We start from the raw sequence: 22052 nt of genomic DNA, 5'->3' as shown, positions 1-22052 counted from the left end.
ATGATGTTTTGGGGTTGTTTTGCTGCCTCTGGCACTGGGTGTCTTGAATGTGTGCAAGGCATCATGAAATCTGAGGATTACCAATGGATTTTGGGTCGCACTGTACAGCCCAGTGTCAGAAAGCTGGGTTTGCGTCCAAGATCTTGGGGCTTCCAGCAGGACAATGAGGGAGATTTATCAAAACCTGTGCAGAGGTAAAGTTGCAGAGTTGCCCATAACAACCAATCAGATCGCTTCTTTCATTTTTCAGAGGCCTTTTAAAAAATGAAAGAAGCGATCTGATTGGTTGCTATGGGCAGCTCAGAAACTTTTCCTCTGGACAGGTTTTGATAAATCTCCCCCAATGACTCTAAACATACATCAAAAAGCACCCAGAAATAGATGGCAACAAAGAGCTGAAGAGTTCTGAAGTGGCAAGCAATGAGTCCAGTTCTAAATCCCATTGAACACCTGTGGAGAGATCTTAAAATTGCTGTTGGGAAAAGGCGCCCTTCCAATAAGAAAGAAGTGTAGCAGTTTGCAAAGGAAGAGTGGTCCAACATTCTGGCTGAGAGGTGTAAGAAGCTTATTGATGGTTATAGGACGTGACTGATTACAGTTATTGTTTTCCAAAGGATGTGCTACCAAATATTAAGTTAAGGGTGCCAATAATTTTGTCCAGCACATTTTTGGAGTTTGGTGTGACATTATGTCCAATTTGCTTTTTTTCCTCCCTTTTTGGTTTAGTTCCAATGCACACAAAGGGAATAAACATGTGTATAGCAAAACATGTGTTACTGCAATCCTTTTCTGTGAGAAATACTTAATTTTCTTGAAAAATTCCAGGGGTGCCAACATTTACGGCCATGACTGTATATGTAAATACAAAGCTTAGTTGGCAAAAAATATCTTTCACTCACTCCCCCCAAAAAATGTGGAGAGGTAGTGTAGATAGGGTATGTGTACCCCAAAATTGAATTAAAATATTTAATTTGTCCTGCAAAACAAATTATTTCATAAAGCTGAAAAAAAATTGCTGTGTCCTTAAGGTCTACAAATAGGTCACATTCTTGTTGGTTAAATTCCTCCCTATGATTTTTTTCTGTTACAAGCTAAATTAAATACCTTGCAACTTCAAATTTACTTCATAACATATGTTTTTGTGCCTGTTTTTCCAAATTCATGATATTTAAATTTGCCTATTGTAGATTTTTTTTTTCTTTCACATACAGCAGATCACTGTTGTTGGACGGTGTCCTTTTATATGGCATTTTTTTATTTGACGTTGATACTTTTTGAATTGTACAATTTTCTCTCAAATAAAATTTTTTCTGTGTTTACAGGATCATTAAAAGTCGTTCCAGACAACGAAATTTCCAGCTTCTTGTGATCACACATGATGAAGATTTTGTAGAGCTGCTTGGGCGCTCTGATTACGTTGAACATTTCTATAGGATAAAAAAGAATATGGACCAATGTTCTGAGATCATTAAATGCAGTGTGAACACCTTGGGAAATTATGTTTATTAAATATTGCACTTTTTGCACATGTAATAACACATTAAACGTTGTCTTGTTTGAGGTTGTATTTCAAATGAGTATTATTAACCAGACCTGGACATTTATTACACTCAGCAGTTCCTATAGCTTAATCTTGGGACATAGAAACTAGGATTTATAGCTATTTTATGTAATATAATGTACTGTGGATATATTATGTTAATGTGAGGAAATTCTTAACTACCATAGGATGCTGCCTAGTTTGCTACTTTTTTTCTTTTAGCTCTGGTTCTCGAAAGTGATAAATAATTTTTTTTATCTGTAAGTATAGCAATGTAAGGAAACAGGTTGTGTTAATACAAGAAACTATGATTTCTTTGTTAGGTCTCTTCTACTGTTGCTAGCAGGTGGGGGACAGCCACCAAGGATTGCTCCAATGATTAGTTACCCATTCCTGGTGGGTTGTAATTCTATGATTTCTCTAAAAACACTGCAGCTTTTCATAGTTAATGTTCACGCACCCTGTTTCTGTTTCATGTTGCTTTATGGTACGTAAGGACCAAGGGCTTACCTGTATGCCCTGAATTCTTAACCCCTTAAGGACCACAGTTTTTTTTCATTTTTGAACATTCATTTTTTCCTCTTCACCTTCTAATAATCATAATGCTTTTGATTTTCCACCTACAGACCCATATGAGGGTTTGTTTTTTGTGCCACCAATTTTACTTTGTAATGACATCAATAATTTCACCACAAAATCTACTGCGAAACCAGAAAAAAAATATTTGTGGGGCTAAATTGAAAAAAAATATACAGCATTTTGTACATTTTGGGGGCTTCCGATTCCATGCAGAGCACCTTATCTTTATTCTGTAGGTCCATATAATTAAAATGATACCCAACTTATATATTAATTATAATTATAACTTTATGCACGAAAATGCGGTTTAATTAACAATTATATTTTTATAGTTTGGACATTTACGCACGTGGCGATACCGCATATGTTTATTTTTATTATGTTTATATATTTTTTATATGGAATTTGGGAAAAGGGGGGTAATTTAAACTTAATATGGAAGGGGTTAATGGGTGTTTTTATTTATTTTTATTTTTTTTTACTTCTATTAAACTTTTTGTTTACACTTTGTTAGTGCCCCTAGGGGACTTTTAGGAGGAATCATTAGATTCCTCATACAGATCAATGTAGTTCCATAAAACTACATTGATCTGTGTGCTCTGTGCATGTTTGATAAAGCCTGGTTCAGCCAGTCGGGACCAGCAGCGCGAATCCAGATCACCAGGGAGTGTTCAAAGGTCCCTTTAGATGCCGTTGACAGAGGCGATCTAAAGGGATAATAGCCGGCCTTGGCGATTGCCAAATGTCGGCTATCAATGGCAGCCCCCAGCTACAAGAATCAGCTGGGGGCTGGCCGGTATGGCGCTGGCTAGAGTCGGGAGCCTGCGCCATACACTGGTAATGGCACAAGGACGTGTATACACGTCCTTGGTCGTTAACAGGTTAAAAACAAGTTTAAATTTTTTTTAAATAGTACAATAATAGAAAAACTATATCGTTTAGCCCCTTAAGGACGCAAGGCGTACCTATACGCCTTGCGCCGCCCGTTCTTGGTATATAATGTGGGGTCACGCCATGACCCCGCGTCATACCAGGTTGTTCCCAACGGCAAATGACAGCCGGGACCCTGGACTAATTGCGTGCGGCAACGGTCATTGTGCCACACGCTATTAACCCTTTTAGATGTGGCGTTCAAAGTTGATCGCCGCGTCTAAAATTAAAGTAAAATCTTCCCAGCAGCTCAGTTGGGCTGATCGGGACCATTGTGGTGAAATCGCGATGTCCCGATCAGCTAGAAAACGAGCGGAGGTCCCCTTACCTGCCTCCGTCACGTCTGATCGGCGATTGATTGCTCCAAGACTGAAATCCAGGTTTGAGCAATCGACCGTCAATAACACTGATCTTTGCCGTGTCATTCCCAGCAGCTCAGTTGGGCTGATCGGGACCATTGTGAAATCGCGATGTCCCGATCAGCTAGAAAACGAGCGGAGGTCCCCTTACCTGCCTCCGTCACGTCTGATCGGCGATTGATTGCTCCAAGCCTGAAATCCAGGCTTGAGCAATCGACCGTCAATAACACTGATCTTTGCCGTGTCATTCCACGGTAATGATCTGTGTATGAGATCGGTATGTGTAGTGTAATAGCCACTGGGGGGGCTATAACACTGCAAAATAAAGTGTAAAAAAAAGTTAATAAAGATCATTTAAAGGGGTATTCCAGGCAAAAACTTTTTTTTATATATCAACTGGCTCCGGTAAGTTAAACAGATTTTAAATTACTTCTATTAAAAAGTCTTAATCCTTCCAATAGTTATTAGCTTGTGAAGTTGAGTTTCTGTTTTCTGTCTAACTGCTTTCTGATGACTCACGTCCCGGGAGCTGTCCAGCTCCTATGGGGATATTCTCCCATCATGCAAGGGATATTCTCCCATCATGCACAGCTCCCGTGACGTGACATCATCATTGAGCAGTTAGACAGAAAACTTCAGAAGCTAATAACTATTGGAAGGATTAAGATTTATTAATAGAAGTAATTTACAAATCTGTTTAACTTTCTGGAGCCAGTTACATAGTTAGTACGGTAGAAAAAAGACATACGTCCATCAAGTTCAACCAGTTGATATATAAAAAAAAGTTTTTGCCTGGAATACCCCTTTAACCCCTTCCATAATAAAAGTAAGAATCACCCCCCTTTTCCAATAAAAAAATAAATAAACACATGTATTCGCCGTGTGCGGAAATGTCCGAACTATAAAAATATATCATTAATTAAACCACACGGTCAATGGTGTACGCGCAAAAAAATTTCAAAGTCCAAAATAGCATATTTTTGGTCACTTTTTATATAATGAAAAAAAGGCAATCAAAAGTCCGATCAATATAAAAATTGTACCAATAATAATTTCAGATCACGGCACAAAAAATGAGCCCTCATACATGGAAAAATAAAAAAAGTTATAGGGGTCAGAAGATGACATTTTAAACGTATAAATTTTAGTAATACAAAATAAAACCTATATAAGTAGGGTATCATTTTAACCATATGGACCTACAGAATAAAGATAAGATGTCATTTTTACAAAAAAATGCACTGCGTAGAAACTGAATTCTGTCACACAATGAATTCCTGCTTCGTCGTGGATATTTTGGTAAAAGGACTAATGTCACTGCAAAGTAGAATTGGTGGCGCAAAAAAATAAGCCATAGTATGGAATTTTAGGTGCAAAATTGAAAGAGTTATGATTTTTAGAAGTGATGAGGAAAAAATGAAAATGCAAAAATGCTAAAACCCTGCGTCCTTAAGGGGTTAAATTGTATTAACCCACAGAATAAAGATAATGAATAATTTTTACTTATAATTTAAGTTTTCTTATAAATTTCCGCCCACAAATTAATATTTTTTCAGTTGCGCCGTGCATTTTATGGTAAAATGAAAGATGTCATTAGAAAGCACAATTTTTCGTGCAAAAAACAAGCCTTCATATGGGTCTGTAGGTGAAAAAATAAAGAGTTATGGATTTTAAAAGGAGAGGAGAAAAAAATAAATGAATTTGGCCCAGTCCTTAAATGGGCACTGTCACCAAACTTTTTTTTTTGATATGTTGTAGTACTTATGTATTACAACATATCTCTAATATAAATCCATTAATTTTTTTTCATTAAAATAGTTTATTTTAATTTTGAAAACCAGCCACTAGGGGGTCTCCCTCCTAGTGGCCGTCTGCAGGCTGGCGTGACGTCACGCTTGAATCCGGACCGATGCCGGCCGAGCAATCGGTCCCAATTCATTCAGCCTGCGCTCGCTCCCTGCCTGTCAATCAAACAGGCGGGAGCGAGCATTGGCTCCCTGGCCTCATATGCCGGCCCCGCCTCCCAGCATATACACACCGCTGCTGCTGCTCTGCACTCGGGTATGGTTTTTGCGGAGGGGTGGGGGAGCGGGGTGGCGCTGCAGCTATAACAAAGCTATTGTTTTCAACAGGAGGGGGAGAGCGGGGTTCGGGGTAGCGCCACGGCCCTACCATAACTATTGTTTTCAACGGGGTGGTGGGAGAGTGGGGTTCGTGGTAGCGCCGCGGCCATGGTCCTAACAAAGTTATTGTTTTCAACACAGGGTGCCTCCGGGGAGTGGAGGTCACGTGACAGGATGACGTAAGCCTGTCGGCTCCAGCCCAGCGGCGTTCCTCTCTCCCTCTCCCCCCTGTCTAACCTGTCGATTGCCGGCGGAGCTGTGCTATGAGGAGGGACGGCGCCCCCGCTGGAGATGGCGGTGCTCCGTGCTTGGAGCAGGTATGGGGGCTGGTTGTTGTGGTGGATGGGCCTGGCGTTCTGGCCCGAGTCCCCGGCCCGGTTCGGATCCCCGGTGCGGCGGTGGGGAGGCAGAGCCAGCCGGGGACCGGAGGAGTAAAACAGTGATGAAGCGCGCGTGGAAATGCTGCCCCCAACACACACAAGGAGGGAGGCGCCGTCCATAGCAACAGCGTGGACAAGCAGACCGGGACGCAGTGAGAGGGTGCCGCGGTTCTGCTGCAGGAGAGACCTCCGCCAGAGATATCAAAGGCGCCAGTCCTCCGTGAACTTGCGGTAAGCCCCCAGTACACAACTGAATAAGGACTTCTCTGGGTTAATGTGACATAGCCCGATGGATGTGAGGGGAGCAAAAGGGATCTCTGCTGTACCTGTGCTTTACCTGGGAGGCTGCCATGCGTGGGTTATTCCCAGTGGGTGGGGGGGGTTATTCCCAGTGGGTGGGGCCCCCCCTCACTGTTGGGTTGGGAGGCTAAAAGGATCCTAAAGGGAGCCTGAGAAATTGACAATGGCTCTTATGTTTCCAGGTGTTGTTCGCCGCTTATCTGACAAAAGGTCCATCCTGATCGGGCTGAACTGTATAGTAAGTAAATGCTTTGGCTATATTGCAACCTGACTAACTGTCTAATAACATGAAGGAATAAGTAAACACACAGACACTCTATGTATTTTGCAGTATCAGGACACTGGCACTGGCCTCCGCTTAAGCATTGTGAGAGGGAAATCAGAGAACTGACACTATCTGTAAGTGTTTAATCCCCTACCTACTGTAAAAAATGCAGATTAATACAGACTGAAATAGACGGTAACAGAACTATACATGTTATTTACAGGACTGAACTGTGATCCAAAAAGCATTATTAATGCAACAGCAACATGCTTAAACAGCAAATTAGATGCTCGGGTGGAGGGAGCTCTGTCTGACTTGACCAACCATACCAAAATGGATAAATACTTGAAATCCCCAAGAGATACTATTAAAACCAGAACTGGAAAACAGACTGTTGATCGTCAAGAATTTAGTGGCGGCTCCAGATTGCCTATAGAAGGGGTCATGGAGGAGGGAGAGAGAGAAGAGGAGACTGTAAATAAACTGGACTCTATTTTTTCAGCGGTTCAAAGGAGTAATAAAGCAGAGGAGTTGACAGTGCAAATGGGGACTGTGTGTACAGACAGAACGCTGATTAGAGAGGATTTCAAGAAAATGAAGGAAAGGCAGGCGGAGGTTGAAACTATACTACCTCAGCTGGACAATAGAATTATTTCTGTCAAGCAAACACAGGAGGAAAGCAGCGCAGAAATTAAAGAACTTAAAATGAAACTAAATAACCTGGAAGATAGGTCAAGAAGATCAAACGTCAGGTTAATCGGGCTCCCAGAAGGAGAAGAGGGCACTAACCCAATAGTTTTTTGTACTAAACAGGTTTGCAGGTTGAAAGCCTTACCGAATGGTTTATGGTGGAAAGGGCACACAGGGTGCCTATGGGGAGAGCCCCCCCAGGAGCACCACCCAGGACTATGTTGATTAAATTTTTGTCAGCTATGGACAGACTTATTGTGCTAAAATTTTCTAGGGAAAAAGGAAGAATTGCATATGGCTCAGCAAATTTATCCTTGTATCCCGACTTTTCCTATGGCACACAGAAGAAAAGATTTGCCTTTAGAGAAGTGAAAAAACGTTTACATAACTTGCAAATTCCCTTTTCTCTCTTCTTCTCAGCATGTATGCGAATTGTATATCAGGGCAAAACATATCTTTTTAACTCAGTTAGAGATTGTTAATTGGTTAGACTCATTGGGGTTAAAGTAATGTATTAAAGTGTATTGTGTAAAAGGGGAGGGGGAGGAGGGTTCGCTGGAGGGAGAGAAGTGAAAAGGTTAGAGAGTTGGGATTCTTAACTCAATAAGGGGTGGGGATGGGGGGAGGCGGGTGGGTGTCAGCCTGGCATTAAATGGAAGGAAGGGAAAGAAAGCTAGAGTTAGGAAATTTAAAGGTAGAAGATCTTTAGTACTATATGAACAGTGAAGATAAAATACTATTCTGGAATATTCGAGGTTTGAAGGAGAGGCTTAAGAGTAGCAATTTTTGAAAGAATTAATAATTATTTACCTCGCTATTATTTGTTTAGCAGAAACGCACCTGACTAGAGAGGATTTGACCCTCATTAAGAAGAAATGGGCAAAATGGGAATTTCATTCAACCTTCTCAACCTACTCCTCTGGAGTGTCTGTCTTGATACACGGTAGTATTAATATAGAGGTATATCGATCAGAATGTGATATCAGGGGTAGATATGTCTTCTTATTTGCAAGATGGGAGGAAAGAGATGTTATATTGTCCTTCATTTACATCCCACCTCCATTTAGATTAGATGCCTTACATAATTTAATGGAATTTATGAAAGATAAGCATGTCCAGGATATATATGTAATTGGAGACTTCAATTGTGTTATGAACAATGAGAGGGATAGAAGGGGGGCACACAAAAAAACAACAAATTTACCATACCACATAAATTCTGTGAGGAAGTGGGTCTAAGAGATGTATGGAGAAGTATATACCCGAACATTGATACTTTTTCATGTTACAGTAAAACTCACAACTCATTATCTAGAATAGACATGGTATTAGCAAATGACAGTGCAGTAATGAGGGTCAGTAAAATTAAATATGTCCCTGGGGTAGTATCAGACCATTCAATTTTATGGTTCGGGGTGAAGCATGAAGAAGAAGGGGAGACTCAAACTAGGAAGATTAATATCCACCCTCATTGGCTGGAAATTGAAGAGGTAACGGCGGGTATCAAAGAAGAATTGATAGAATTCTGGTAGAGAAATAAGGGTACAGCAAGTTTATTCACCTTCTGGGATACCTTGAAAGCCTTTCTGATAGATTGTTTACACAGAAATATTTGCAGATTCAGAAGAAAGGTGAAAGAAAAGGAAACAGTGTTAGCAAAGCAGGTGGCAGACACAGAAAAATTATTTTTTGATAAAAGAGATAACATAACCAGAGAGAGATGGGAAGTACTGAGGAAAGAATATGAAGAATTTTTGAGAGAAAAAGCCCAACATAGACTTCTCTTCTGGGGACAGAGGGAGTTTACTGAAAGGGGAAAATCTAGCAAGTGGTTGGCAGGGATAATTAAAAATCAAAGAGAGAGTAGAAGTATTAAAGGAATTAAAAATGAACAAGGGAAGATGATTTATGATAAGAATCAGATTGAAAAAATTGCGGTGGAATATTATAAAAAATTATATTGTAGTGAATGCAGCATGTCACCGATAGAGTTGGAAGATTATTTGCAGACGGTGGGGATCCCAACAGTGGGGAAGGAGTTGTTGGAGGGTTTGAATCAGGTAATCAAAATAGAAGAAATTCAAAGGGCCCTTAGAAGTATGTCTGGAAATTACGCACCTGGATCGGATGGTTTCTGTTTTGAAATCTATTGGAAATTTGGAGACCCATTGCTCAGTTTCCTCTTGGAGATTTTGCATGAATCCTTGAAAGAGGGGAGGCTTCCCCCCTCGATGTTAGATGCAGTTATTATTTTAATACCAAAAAGAGGAAAACTCAGCAACGAAATGGATGCCTTTAGGCCAATCTCGTTGCTTAACACTGACAGCAAAAATTTTTCAAAGATCTGGGCAGCGAGGTTGGCTGGGGTGATAGGGAATATAATAGGGGAGGAGCAGAGGGGATCTATGTATTCAAATGTGAAGAGACTGTACTGGAATATCCAGAGGGGAGGCGGAGAGCCCTGTTCCATCCTGTCTTTGGATGCGAACAAAGCTTTTGATAGGGTGGAATGGGGCTTTCTGTTCAAGGTTCTGGAGATGTTTGGCCTGGGTGCGGAATTTCTGAAGGGAATTCGTACGATTTATAGTGAACCTACCACCGGATCCAGATTAATGGTAAAATGACCAAGAGTTTTAGTCTGAGTAGGGGCACAAGGCAGGGGTGCCCTTTGTCACCCCTGCTTTTTGCCCTATTCTTAGAACCGTTGACCATTAAAATGCGGAACTCGGTACATTTTGAGGGGTTCGGGATTACAGGGAAAAAGAAGATTCTTTTGTACGCAGACGATGTGATACTGTTCATGCGTAATCCAGTAAATAATATTCCAGGAGTTATTGAGGAAATTGAAGAATTTCGAGGGAAGGCAGGATTCAGAATAAACTGGAAAAAATATCGGCCCTCCTCCCATTAGATGAAGAAATTCCTGATCCAATTGGTAATATTAAGATATTAAAATCTAGTGAGTCAATAGAATATCTGGGGATAGTAGTATCAAAAAATATCAAAGAATTTAGAGAATTAAATATCAAACCTTTAAAAGAAAAAATTTCCAATAAATGTCTAATATGGAGGAAGTTGGGACTACAGATGGCGGATAAAACTGCTTTGGTCAAAATGGTGTTATTGCCATTGGTTTTACATTACTTTAGGGTAACCCCAATAGGGATCAGAAAATTTTTTTTTGAGGACATAGATAAGCAACTTGGGGCATTCATTTGGGGAACAGGAAGAACTCGTGTTAAAATTTCTCACTTAAATTTGAATTGGGACAAGGGGGGACTTGGGGTTCCAAATTTTTACATTTATTATATTATAACAAATAATATACATGGCACAAGAAGAGGAAGGGTTGATGGAAATCATAAAGGATAGAGGAATAAAAGGGGAACACTTGTGGGAGGTATTGGAAAGTGGGATTATAGGCGATAAGAAATTTAAAACAGAAGAAGGTTTGGTGGCACTGAATCTGTGGTGGCAAAAATTTAGAAGATTGTTGAGGGTAAGGGGTAGTTTTGAATTTACCCCAATTTGGGGAAACTTATATTTGAAAGAATTTTTGAAAATAACTAATTTTATAAATTGGAGTGAAAAAGGGATTAATAAAGTTTCACATGTAATGGAGGCAGGGAAAGTTAAAGAATGGGCACAACTAAGCACGGAATTTGGGTTGAATATAGAGAATAAGTTTGGGTATCTCCAGGTAATGGAAGCATGGAGACGAGATAAGGAGAATGATAGGTTTAGAATTGAAAAAAACGAAATTATTGAAGTTGTGAAGGGGTTGAAGGGTCTTAAAGTAAAAAATTTGTTGGGGTTGCTATACAGGAAAGTGGTGGAAACCACTGAGAATGCCCATTTGATCAGAGTAAAAAAGAAATGGGAAGAAGAGATAGGGGTTATAAAGGAGGAAGAATGGGAGGAAGCACTTAAAAATGTTAAGCGATCATCAATTAATAGGAATCATGGTGTATCATTTTGGAAATTTCTTCATAGAGTGCATTATACACCGATTTTCTTGAGGAGAATCGGGGTAAAGCATAACTCTAGATGTCCTAAGTGTCAGGAAGAGGATGCGGACTTAGCTCATATGGTCTGGAATTGTAAAAAAAATTGTTGGATTTTGGAAGTATGTATTTAAACTGATAGAAGAAAACTTTAGCAGCAAAATCCCTTTTGAGTTTAAAAATGTTATACTGGGGATAGGATTAAAATGTACAGTGGTAAAGAAAATTCTGGGTCTTGCAAAAATAACTATTTTAAGGAAGTGGATGTCCCCTTTATCCCCCTTAGAAAGTGAATGGATCAATTTGGTTAATAAGGTAAAAAAAATATGAAGACATTTTTTGGAGAAACAGAAAGAAAGAAAGGGGAGAAGGAGAGGAGAATATGGGTAAATTGGAAGCCTTAACTTTAAAACTGGGTAATAGTGTTGAAGGTTGTAGGTGTTTGGATATTAGTTACACTAATAGTCGTAGTAAGGAGAGGGTGAGCAAACAATGCCAGGCTGTAGGCTGAAGGGGTGAGAAGGGAGGGGGTAGGGGAAGGTAGTAGGGAAAGTAGTAATGGTGATATAATATACCGTATATACTCGAGTATAAGCCGACCCCCCTAATTTCAACCCAAAATCCCAGGAAAAGTTATTGTCTCGAGTATAAGCCTAGGGTGGGAAATACATCATCCCCCCTGTCATCATCCAGACCCGTCATTAACATCCTCATCATCATCACCGCCTGTCATCATCCAGAGCCTCATCATCATCACCTGTCATCATCCCCTTGCCATCATCCCACACCCCCCCCTTCATCATCCCCTTGCCATCATCCCACACCCCCCCTTCATCATCCCCTTGTCATCATCCCACACCCCCCCTTCATCATCCCCTTGTCATCATCCCACACCCCCCCCCCCTTCATCATCCCCTTGTCATCATCCCACACCCCCCCTTCATCATCCTCTTATCATCCGCCCTCAGTGGTCTTCAACCTGCGGACCTCCGGAGGTTTCAAAACTACAACTCCCAGCAAGCCCGGGCAGCCATTGGCTGTTCGGGCTTGCTGGGAGTTGTAGTTTTGAAACCTCCGGAGGTCCGCAGGTTGAAGACCACTGCGGCCTTCGACATCATCCAGCCCCCTCTCACCCCCTTTAGTTCTGTACAGTACTCACCTCCGCTCGGCACTGGTCCGGTGCTGCAGGGCTGTCCGGTGAGGAGGTCGTCCGGTGGGATAGTGGTTCCGGGCTGCTAGCTTCACTGGGGGCGCCTCTTCTTCGCGCTGCGGGCCCGGAATAGAGGCGTTGCCTGGACGATGACGCAGAAGTACGTTGGCAATGAACGTACCTCTGCGTCGTTGTCAAGGCAACGTGACTATTTTGGGGCCGGGCCCGAAGCGCTTAGAAGAGGCCTCCCCGGTGAAGATAGCAGCCCGGAACCACTATCCCACTGGACGACCTCCTCACCGGACAGTCCTGCAGCACCGGACCAGCGCCGAGCGGAGGCGAGTACTGTACAGAACTAAAGGGGGTGAGAGGAGGGTGGATGATGTCGAAGGCCGCAGTGGTCTTCAACCTGCGGACCTCCGGAGGTTTCAAAACTACAACTCCCAGCAAGCCCGAACAGCCGATGGCTGCCCGGGCTTGCTGGGAGTTGTAGTTTTGAAACCTCTGGAGGTCCGCAGGTTGAAGACCACTGCGGGTGGAGAGTTCACTCGAGTATAAGCCGAGGGGGGTGTTTTCAGCACAAAAAATCGTGCTGAAAAACTCGGCTTATACTCGAGTATATACGGTAATACAGAACGATGTGATGGATGTTTGTATTTTTTGGAAATACTTAATAAAATTTTATACATAAAAAAAAAAAAAATGGTAGTCGGTATCCGGTGATGGGCGGGATTATACAGTCAGGGGATATGAATGTTGGACATTGATTGGCATGTATGTATAATACACACTCCCTGGCTGTATGATCCTGTGCATCATTTGATATTCATTCCCATTATTAAAATTAAGGAGAGGATGCATCAAGAAAAGGTGTGTTATCAGATTAGGGTACCCTAAGAACCTGTTGGCAGTTCATGCAAGATGGCAGCTCCCATAATAATGTACAAAAAAAAATGAAATAAAAAAATGACAATCAGAAAATTGAAACTGATTACAAAAAAAAACACAGGGTGCCTCCAGTTGTTTCACCACTACAACTCCCAGCATGCCCTGACATCTATTGGCTGTGAGTTGTAGTGGTGAAACAGCTGGAGGCACCCTGTATAGGTGAACTAATGGCGGAAGTCGGCCCCCCCCCAGCAGGCATCAATGACGTCGCGCCTGCTAGGGGAAGTCTGCCTGGTATGTGAGCACACCACCAGGCAGACAAAAAGTCATTTCTCACATAGTAAAAAAACATTTAAAGGCAGGGAGGGGGTAGGGATAGATGGGCAATAGGCAGGGACAGAAAAAAAGGATGGTGGGAGCTACTCTTTAAGCCCAAAATGGGATTGGTCCTTAAGGGTTAATGGCGCCATTTTGGGGTACATAGAATGTATTTTATACATTTTCGGACTATAAGACACACCTGACTAATAGGATGTTCCCCTTGTTTAGACATAGGAAATGGAAGGGTCAGTTCCACTAACTTTGATGATCTAGGGTAGATACAGGGGTTAGTAGATCCTATTAACCTTAGTGTACCATGATTTTAATGCCCCAAAAGGTGTGGACCTGTTATGCCATCTGCCGGTTTGACTTCGGGTCAAACTTGGGAGCAGAATTTAAGCGTTCCCCTAGTTCTTACTTTTTATCCTACTGGAATTTGCGGAAGCTGGTCTTCTGCTGCAGGAAGATAGCAGGTTGCTACTGTAATGGATGTATATGCAGCATAAAAAGACTATTTGACAAAGCCCATCCCCCACGCTACTCTGCTCCTTGTTTTCTGAGACAGAGGGCATACCTTATATGGTATGCATATGGTATGCCAGGGCTAAAAATACCTCCCTAGTGAGGGCGGGAACTTATGCTAATTGCAATGTCGATATAACTTGGAAGACTGCCAAATAAAGCTAGAAGTATGAAGTATTTTAAACTGACATGACTCAGTTTGAGTTACTTTGGTGTATACATTCTGATAATGAATTAGGATGGGGGTCAGATATTTACAAGGTCACTGATAAAATCCATACCAGTTTTGGCGCCCAAACAGGGACTCTGGGTTATCGAACCGTGAGGTAGTCGTGACACAAGGCATCATTTTGGACCAAAAGAGATTGGACACAGAGACGGGAAGTGGATCATCTCCTAGAGTACGGTAGGACATATGTTTTGTTCCCTTGCCAAGAACCAATTTCTCCCCTTTTGGTTCATCTTCGTGCCTGTCAACTGTCTTGTGGCCAACAAAGACAGGTAATTCTTGCCCAGAGTCTGATAATTAAACCTGTCATAAAGTAACAATAAGTTTGTATTACCTAAGCATTTAAAATCAGCTAATGGTTTATTGCATTATTAACAATGCTCATTGTAGGTGATTTTTCACAATTTTTGAAAGAGCTCTGTATATTTTTTATTCTTTTACATTTTTGGTGAGATTGTGTGTTGGGCCCTGTGTGTTGTATGTTGAGTATTTGTACATGTCGGTATTATTACATGTGTATGTCTTCTTGTAAAGTAATACAGGAATCCAGTCCGTTACTAGACATTCATGCATTATTGAAGACTGACCAAGCTGAGGGAAAACAAAAAGCCAGACTCAAAGGGGTGGTGACCAGTGACGTAGAAGAGTGGAGGAGAAAGGTGGGGCTTATGGGGAGAATGACAGCCTTGGTCTACTGAAACACAAAGTCCTATTAGACTTGAAGAAAATATATACCTACTGTTTGAACTTGAGTATGTTCATAGTACATTCTACATTGTATTTATTTGAATAACATCAATTGTGAGTGGATAACTTTATAATGATAATTCAGTGTAATATGAAGATGCCGAATAAGACCATTCTTTGGTAGCTTTGCTACTCTCAGATTATGATTGCCTTGAACTAATGAAGTTAAAAATTCAAGAGCCATTATAGAATATCAGAGAATCCATGGTTAATGCGGAGTTGTAAATGTAAGCTTACTCCAAGTGATACAAAGATGTAATACATAAGACAGGATATATGGTGACCACACGCAGAATGAAGTTCTACTTCAATAAACCACTCGATCTGAGCTGTTGGTTCAGAAAGAAGATTTGAAGATATTCACTGAGATGTGTAAGATATCTGAAGGTAAGACATAATGAGTATGGGTACATGTCATTACTTTTTCTTGAATCCTTGGGCAAATCAATCAAATGTACTAGTGCAAATCATCAAATGTACTTGGGCAAATTAATCAAATCTGTAGTTTGTAATTCAAGTGTTCAAAGTCCTAGAGCTGCCAGAGAAGGTAGCCATCATAAAGATCAGACCAATATGAAGGAAACAACCCCAGAAGCCAAGGGGACTGGATGGTGGAGAAAGCTGTCAAGGCTGCAGTGCTCCTGTCCTCCCACAGTTATGGTGCAGGTGGATGGGGAGTGTGGATCTGTCTGGTTAGGTCTTGCAGGAACCAGCAATGCATGCTGAGAGAGACCATTGTAAGTAGAAAGAGGTGGTACAGGGCAAAGATGGCATCTGGAGAGTTGGTAAGAAATTGTGTGTGCCAACAGCCTTGTACCCCATGGTAATATATATATATATATATATATATATATATATATATAGCCCCATACACTAAGCAGAAGGGAGCTATGTGTGTAGTAATGTCCGTACATTGGGTAGCCTCAGGATTCAACAAAGCAGAAAGGTTTGTACAGACTTCATTATTTACATCTGTTATGACCTAGTTAAAATTATAAAGGTACCTGACCAGCACACTCCATAACTATCTTACCTGTTTCAGAGACAATCAGCAGACTTCATCTAACTGCCTAAGGTGGACCAACGTAAGTATTTCCTTGTCTGACTGTACTGATTCCCTAACCATAGATACAGTAAAGAATACAATTAAAAACCTAAAGTTGTGCCTAGTTCAGATTCTGTAATTGTTACCCAGTTCCTTAAACCTATGAGTGTGTGTCAGGAAATAAGTGAGGAAAGAGACGCTTACATATGATGATCCCGTATAGATGTATCTAAGATATATTCTCTGATAACTGTTAAATCTATGTCCTTACATAACCATGGTTGTTCCATAGGAAAAGATAATCACAACGGATTGTTAGGATGTGACATTGTATGAGGAGAATCAGTGGGTGAACATGTACAAATAGCGGGGTGAAATAAGCATCTTAGTGGGTGATAATATTATAAAGCAAAGCAATACTTGGTGTAAAAATATAGAAAGGTTGGGCCTAGCTATTGGGTTGAGTAAATGTTAACTACCGTAAGGTATGGTATACTCGGTGATATGAAGCTCAGAACCCGATTTGAAGGGAATTGGACTGGAGAATGCACATTAACCAGGACTCTTCTGCCCATACACATTTTCACTATCAAACCTACAAAGGAACCCAAATCACACTCCAGAAGTAAACATGCAGCCCCTGCTGGGAGACTTGACCCCCATGTGTATATTGATGCTGTAGAAGTCCCAGATGAACTTAAAGCTAAAGATCAAGTAAAAGCCGGAGTTGAGTCTGTAATACCCCATATTTCCATAAACAAGAATGTAGACTGGATTAATTATTTTTATTATAACCAGCAGAGATTCATAAATTTCTCAGTGGATGCTCTGAAAAGTCAGGCTGAACAACTAAGTGCCACATCCACTATGACGTTCCAAAATCGTAAGGCATTAGATATGGTGTTAGCAGAAAAGGGGGGGGGTATTTAAAATGTTTGGGGAGACCTGTTGCCCATATATCACAGCCAACACAGGACCCAATGGTAAAATAACCATAGCCATAAAGAAACTAGAAAAACTTAAAAATAATTCTGGAATCTCAGACCCTTGAGATCAATACTTTGATTTGATGGGAGGGTAGAAAAAGACTTTGGCCCAAATAGGAATAACCATACTTATAATCCTGATAATTTTGCCTTTGTTGTGTTTTGTCTTGCCTGAAGAAGATGTGTGAGAAGGCCGTTGAGAATGTCACGCCAATGATGACGAATGTGGACTTTGAGACTACTGATGAAGCCTATACCCCAGAGCTTCAATGCTATCTATAACAACAGTGAATCATAGGGACAGCATCTGACTCCATATGTGTAAAGTCTGAGGTTAAGGGGGTCCATGGACAAGCCATGGGTCATCTAAAGTACAGTGAAGCGTTTGAGAAAACACATTGGGTTAGATGAGTTAGGATGATGGAAATTAGGGAAAGGTAAAATAGTCATTTCAAGGGGGGATTGTAATGGATGTATGTATATATATATATATATATATATATATATATATAGTGAGAAGGTGAAAGGTGTGGTCCTTGATGGACGGTATGTACAGCCTGATACTGTGCCCGTAGTATGGTTGGAAGGCCAATCAGGAGGGCTCTTACCGGGAATGACCAAGTGAAGGGTGAGGGTCATTCCCCACCATCCAGGCCGGCTTTTGTTGGTCTTAAAGCTAGGCTGTCTCAACAGCTGAGGGGGATTTTCTAGTTGTAGCACACAGTGCCAGGGAGGGCTGTGTGTAGAGTCTTCCCCGAGATACCTCCAAGAGTGGAAGCTGCTGGACAGCCTAGCTAAGGCCTGGAAAAGACTTGCTGATGCTGCGTGGCTTGTACGCAGGTGTGAACAAACACCTAAGGAAATACAGGTGGACTTTGTTATATTTTCCTTTGTTCTGAGTTTAAAGACTATTTTGCTGTATGCCCGAGTGTGAATAAAACACTGGACTTTGATTTAAAATTCTGTCTCCTTTTCTCTATACTGCAAACCGCACCTATCTGCAAGAACAAGGCATCACAATATATATGCACACACACACATATATATATATATGCAGCATAAAAAGACTATTTGACAAAGCCCATCTCCCCGCTACTCTGCTCCTTGTTTTCCTCCTCCCGTCGAGTAGAGGAATGTCCTGTTCCAGCCAACACCTAAAACCTTCTTAAATATCTGAGACAGAGGGCATACCTTATATGGTATGCATATGGTATGCCAGGGCTAAAAACACCTCCCTAGTGAGGGTGGGAACTTATGCTAATTGCAATGTCTATATAACTTTGATGACTGCCAAATAAAGCTAGAAGTATGAAGTATTTGAAACTGACATGACTCCGTTTGATTTACTTTGGTGTAAACAATATTATAACTAATTAGGACGGGGGGTCAGATATTTACTAGGTCACTGATAAACTCCATATTACTACCGCAAGAGTGGTCCTGATTAGATGGCAGCTGGCTAGGCAGGCCATAATGCCACAGTGCCAAGCACGAGAAATACAATAGGAGGGGCAAGCTGATGTAGTTGGTAGTAGCAAAGTATCATAGCTGAAATGGTGTTACAGCAGCACTGAGTCTGTAGCACAGCAGATCTGAGATGCAGCCAGATGATTCAAGCTTGATGAAGGCAAAGGCATGGTTGACAGTCTGGATCATGTATAGGAGTATCAGCAAGGTACCGAGGGATAAGACAGGCAGCGTCAGGAAACAGGCACAGGTCAGGAACACAGATCAGCAGGGCAAAATTTAGACACCTTTGCTAGAAGTAAACTACACAATTGCTCAGGGAAATGAAAATGGATTGAGCAATCTTATATACAGGTGAAACTCGAAAAATAGCACTATTGTGCAAAGTTCATTTATTTCAGTAATGCAACTTAAAAGGTGAAACTAATATGTGAGAGAGACTCATGTAATTACATGCAAAGCAAGATAGTTCAAGCTGTGATTTGTCATAATTGTGATGATTATGGCTTACAGCTCATGAAAACCCTAAAGCACCCCCCCCCCCCCCCCCCCCCCAATTACTATCATTTGGGGAGCCATGTCATCTGCTGTTGTTGGTCCACTATGCTTCATTAAGTTCAGGGTCCATGCATCTGTCTACCAGGAGATTTTGGAGCACTTCATGCTTCCTTTCCTTTTAAGTTGCATTAATGAAATACAGTGAACTCTTACACAATATTAAAATTTTTCGAGTTGTACCTGTATGTGGTGCCTTACTGGAATTGGTGAGGGAAATTTTAGAGAAGCGCGCACTGATCCATTAAAGAGTACCTGTCATCAAACCATATTTCCTAAACTAACTCGGATTATATTCCCTAGCTACTCCTAACACCCCTCCTGCCCTAAAGAAAAATTTCCGAGCTTTAAAAAGCTCTATATCATACCTTTCCCCTTGCTCACATTGTGTGAGCTCCTGGCAGGAGAAAGTGGGCATTCCTCAGCAGGCGCAACATCACTAAAGCCTGCGAGAGCTATGCCTCGCCATGCCGCACACGCACTTCCTGAGTTTGGTCTTCTGGCAGGCCGGAACGAAGACCAAACTAACTGTTTGACTTGTGCATGGAACAGAGCCACCAAGTGGCTGTTTTTTCAATCACATTAAAAAAATAAAAGCAATAGCAAAGTATCTTATAATTACATAAGGAAATATACAATATATTACAAGTTTAGTTTGGTGACAGGTACTCTTTAAAGAAGATGTCCAGCGGTAGGGAATTTTTCCCCTATCCGTAGCATAGAGCATAAATATTTGATTGCAGGGAGTCTGATCACTGGGACCCCCCCCCCCCCCCCCTCAGGTCCCAGTGATCATCTTGCAGGACCCAGTATGACTACCTTAGATAATGACACATGACCACATTATTTCCTTCTTTGACTTTGATATTTTTGTGATTCTTTCATGTATGCTAGGGTCTAGAGATGAGCTATCCCCTGTCTATTTTTGTGGGGTTCATTTTTAAGGGTGGGTTGTTTTAATTGGGTGGGCCCCATATTGTGTATATTGAATTGTTCTAAATAAAGTATTTTCATTTTTTGACTTTATATTTCTGGACTCTTATTGGGTGCCAGTTGTAGGTTTATAGTTAGTTCATTCTAGCATTTATGGACTTTAGTCGGTGTATGGCCGGAATTGTAGGTTTGCAAAAAAAGATTTCAGCATATATAACACGCTAGTAATTACATGATCCCCTGGCTGGCGACAGGGCTAGTTAGGATTTTTGCCCCCAATGCCCCCCCCCCCCCCCCCAAGGTGAAAGCTAATGTTGTCGCCCCTTGACCCCGCCAATTGGCTCTGCCCCCACTTATGGGGTGACACACTGTAACAAACTCTTTTCTCATGTAATTACCATACTACTGGAGTAACACGCTGTAACAAACATACATAACTGTGCACTTACACATGCTGTAAGAATTCGCACACAAGCCCCCATCAGCAGTCAGTAGTGCCATCATTGTCTTCTATAGCCCGATCGGTGGCAGAGGGACGGTGACTGAGTTGTGATATCCTGAGGCAGAGGACATCAGCGATCATGCCCGTCTGCCTCTGAGGAGCACGTTGCCAAAGAAAGCACTACTCCTCCAAGTCAGACAGACGTGATCGCTCAGTAGCAGAAGGGGGTTGGACGGATGTATGGAGGCGCGCGTGACCTGCCTGCCTGCCTGTCTGCCTGCCTCGGAGGTGGCACTGTGCTCCTCCAGTAAGCTGAAGAATGCAGATCATTTTGGGGGTGGGCGGGTGCTTCAGATTCTGGCTGGCTACTAACTCTCTTGCAGCAAGCAGAGCAGTGCCCCCATCAAGAGGGTGCTCTAGGCAGCTGCCTATTTTGCCTATAGGCAGAACCAGCCCTGGCTGGCGAGCAGGAAGCAATATCGCTTCCTGCTGAACTGTATCCAGCTCATTGGGTGAAAGGCAGGGATCGGTTATATGCCTTTCCTACCTTCTCTTGTCTGTCAGTGACAACCAGCTCTCTGCTCTAGCAACAAGGAGATTTTCGTGTCACATTTTAAAACGGCCATTCAGAGTTAATTGCAAACCGTAGGAGGTAGACAGGCGTTTAGCAAGTGGATAAAGATATTCTAGACATTAAAGAATGTATTTATCTCTGTGCAAACTAACAATATCTTGAATACGATGATAGAGAAATTCTGGGATAATTTTTTGTCCGCTCATTCCCTGTCCCTGTGTAATTTTTTTGGGAAAAAAGGTGGCTTTGGATTAATCCCAAAAATACAGTTCTGTTAGTAATATGATATCTCTGGCCACATATGTATCAAAAGGCGCCTGTAGTCACAGGAGACAACAAACAGATTGGTGGGGGTACGATTGCTAGGACCACTTCCAATCCCAAGAATGGGGTATAATTGTCACCGACATGAATAGTCCTGAACACACCTGGGCAACCACTACTCCGTTCACTGTCTATGGGGCCACCGAACATTTCTGAGCACTGAACTCGAAAAATTTTCTGTGGCATGTAGGTTCTGTAAAGCACCATTTATTCTGGGGAGAATCATGTCCCCATACGTGGAGTCCCAGGAGTCACAGACTCTCTCTGATCTGCTTGTTATCCCCGATCCTATTGATAGGATAAGTTATTGACATGGGAAAACTTCTTAAAGGACAAAAAGGCACATGGTCTTAGGGCATATTACATGGCCCAGTCTCTGCCCAATAAGTGCACTGGTCTACAAGACCTATGACACTTACCTGTTTGTGTGCCTAAGCAGTCAAATGTAAAACTCTCTACACAAGATATATATTATACCTATTACCTTGGAGGAAAATGCAAAAACATGGCTGACAGTGGCTTCTCCCTTCCCTGGTTCACTTGGCAATTAAGGTCACATGACTAGTCAGTCACTTGAGGAAAAGACAACTAGTACCGATAAAGATACATGAATGCAACAGAAAATCGAATATGGCTACACATCCTATATGAATAGACAGTCATATGACCAATTGCCAAAGATGAAATCCAGCTAGTACC

At 41.7% G+C, this 22052-nt stretch overlaps 1 protein-coding gene across 1 annotated transcript in view; it reads left to right on the top strand.

Annotated features, from left to right (window-relative positions):
- Positions 1–1584, top strand: part of RAD50 (RAD50 double strand break repair protein) — a 252502-nt gene extending 250918 nt beyond the window's left edge. The window contains exon 26 of the mRNA XM_056575038.1: positions 1323–1584. Within this exon, the coding sequence (XP_056431013.1) occupies positions 1323–1509 (187 nt within the window). The 3' untranslated portion in view covers positions 1510–1584. The remainder of the gene's footprint in view (positions 1–1322) is intronic.
- The last annotated feature ends 20468 nt before the right edge of the window (positions 1585–22052 follow it).

This window comes from Hyla sarda, chromosome 4 (genome assembly GCF_029499605.1).
Source record: "Hyla sarda isolate aHylSar1 chromosome 4, aHylSar1.hap1, whole genome shotgun sequence".
Taxonomy (NCBI): domain Eukaryota; kingdom Metazoa; phylum Chordata; class Amphibia; order Anura; family Hylidae; genus Hyla; species Hyla sarda.
This window is presented reverse-complemented; position numbering and strand designations above follow the sequence as displayed.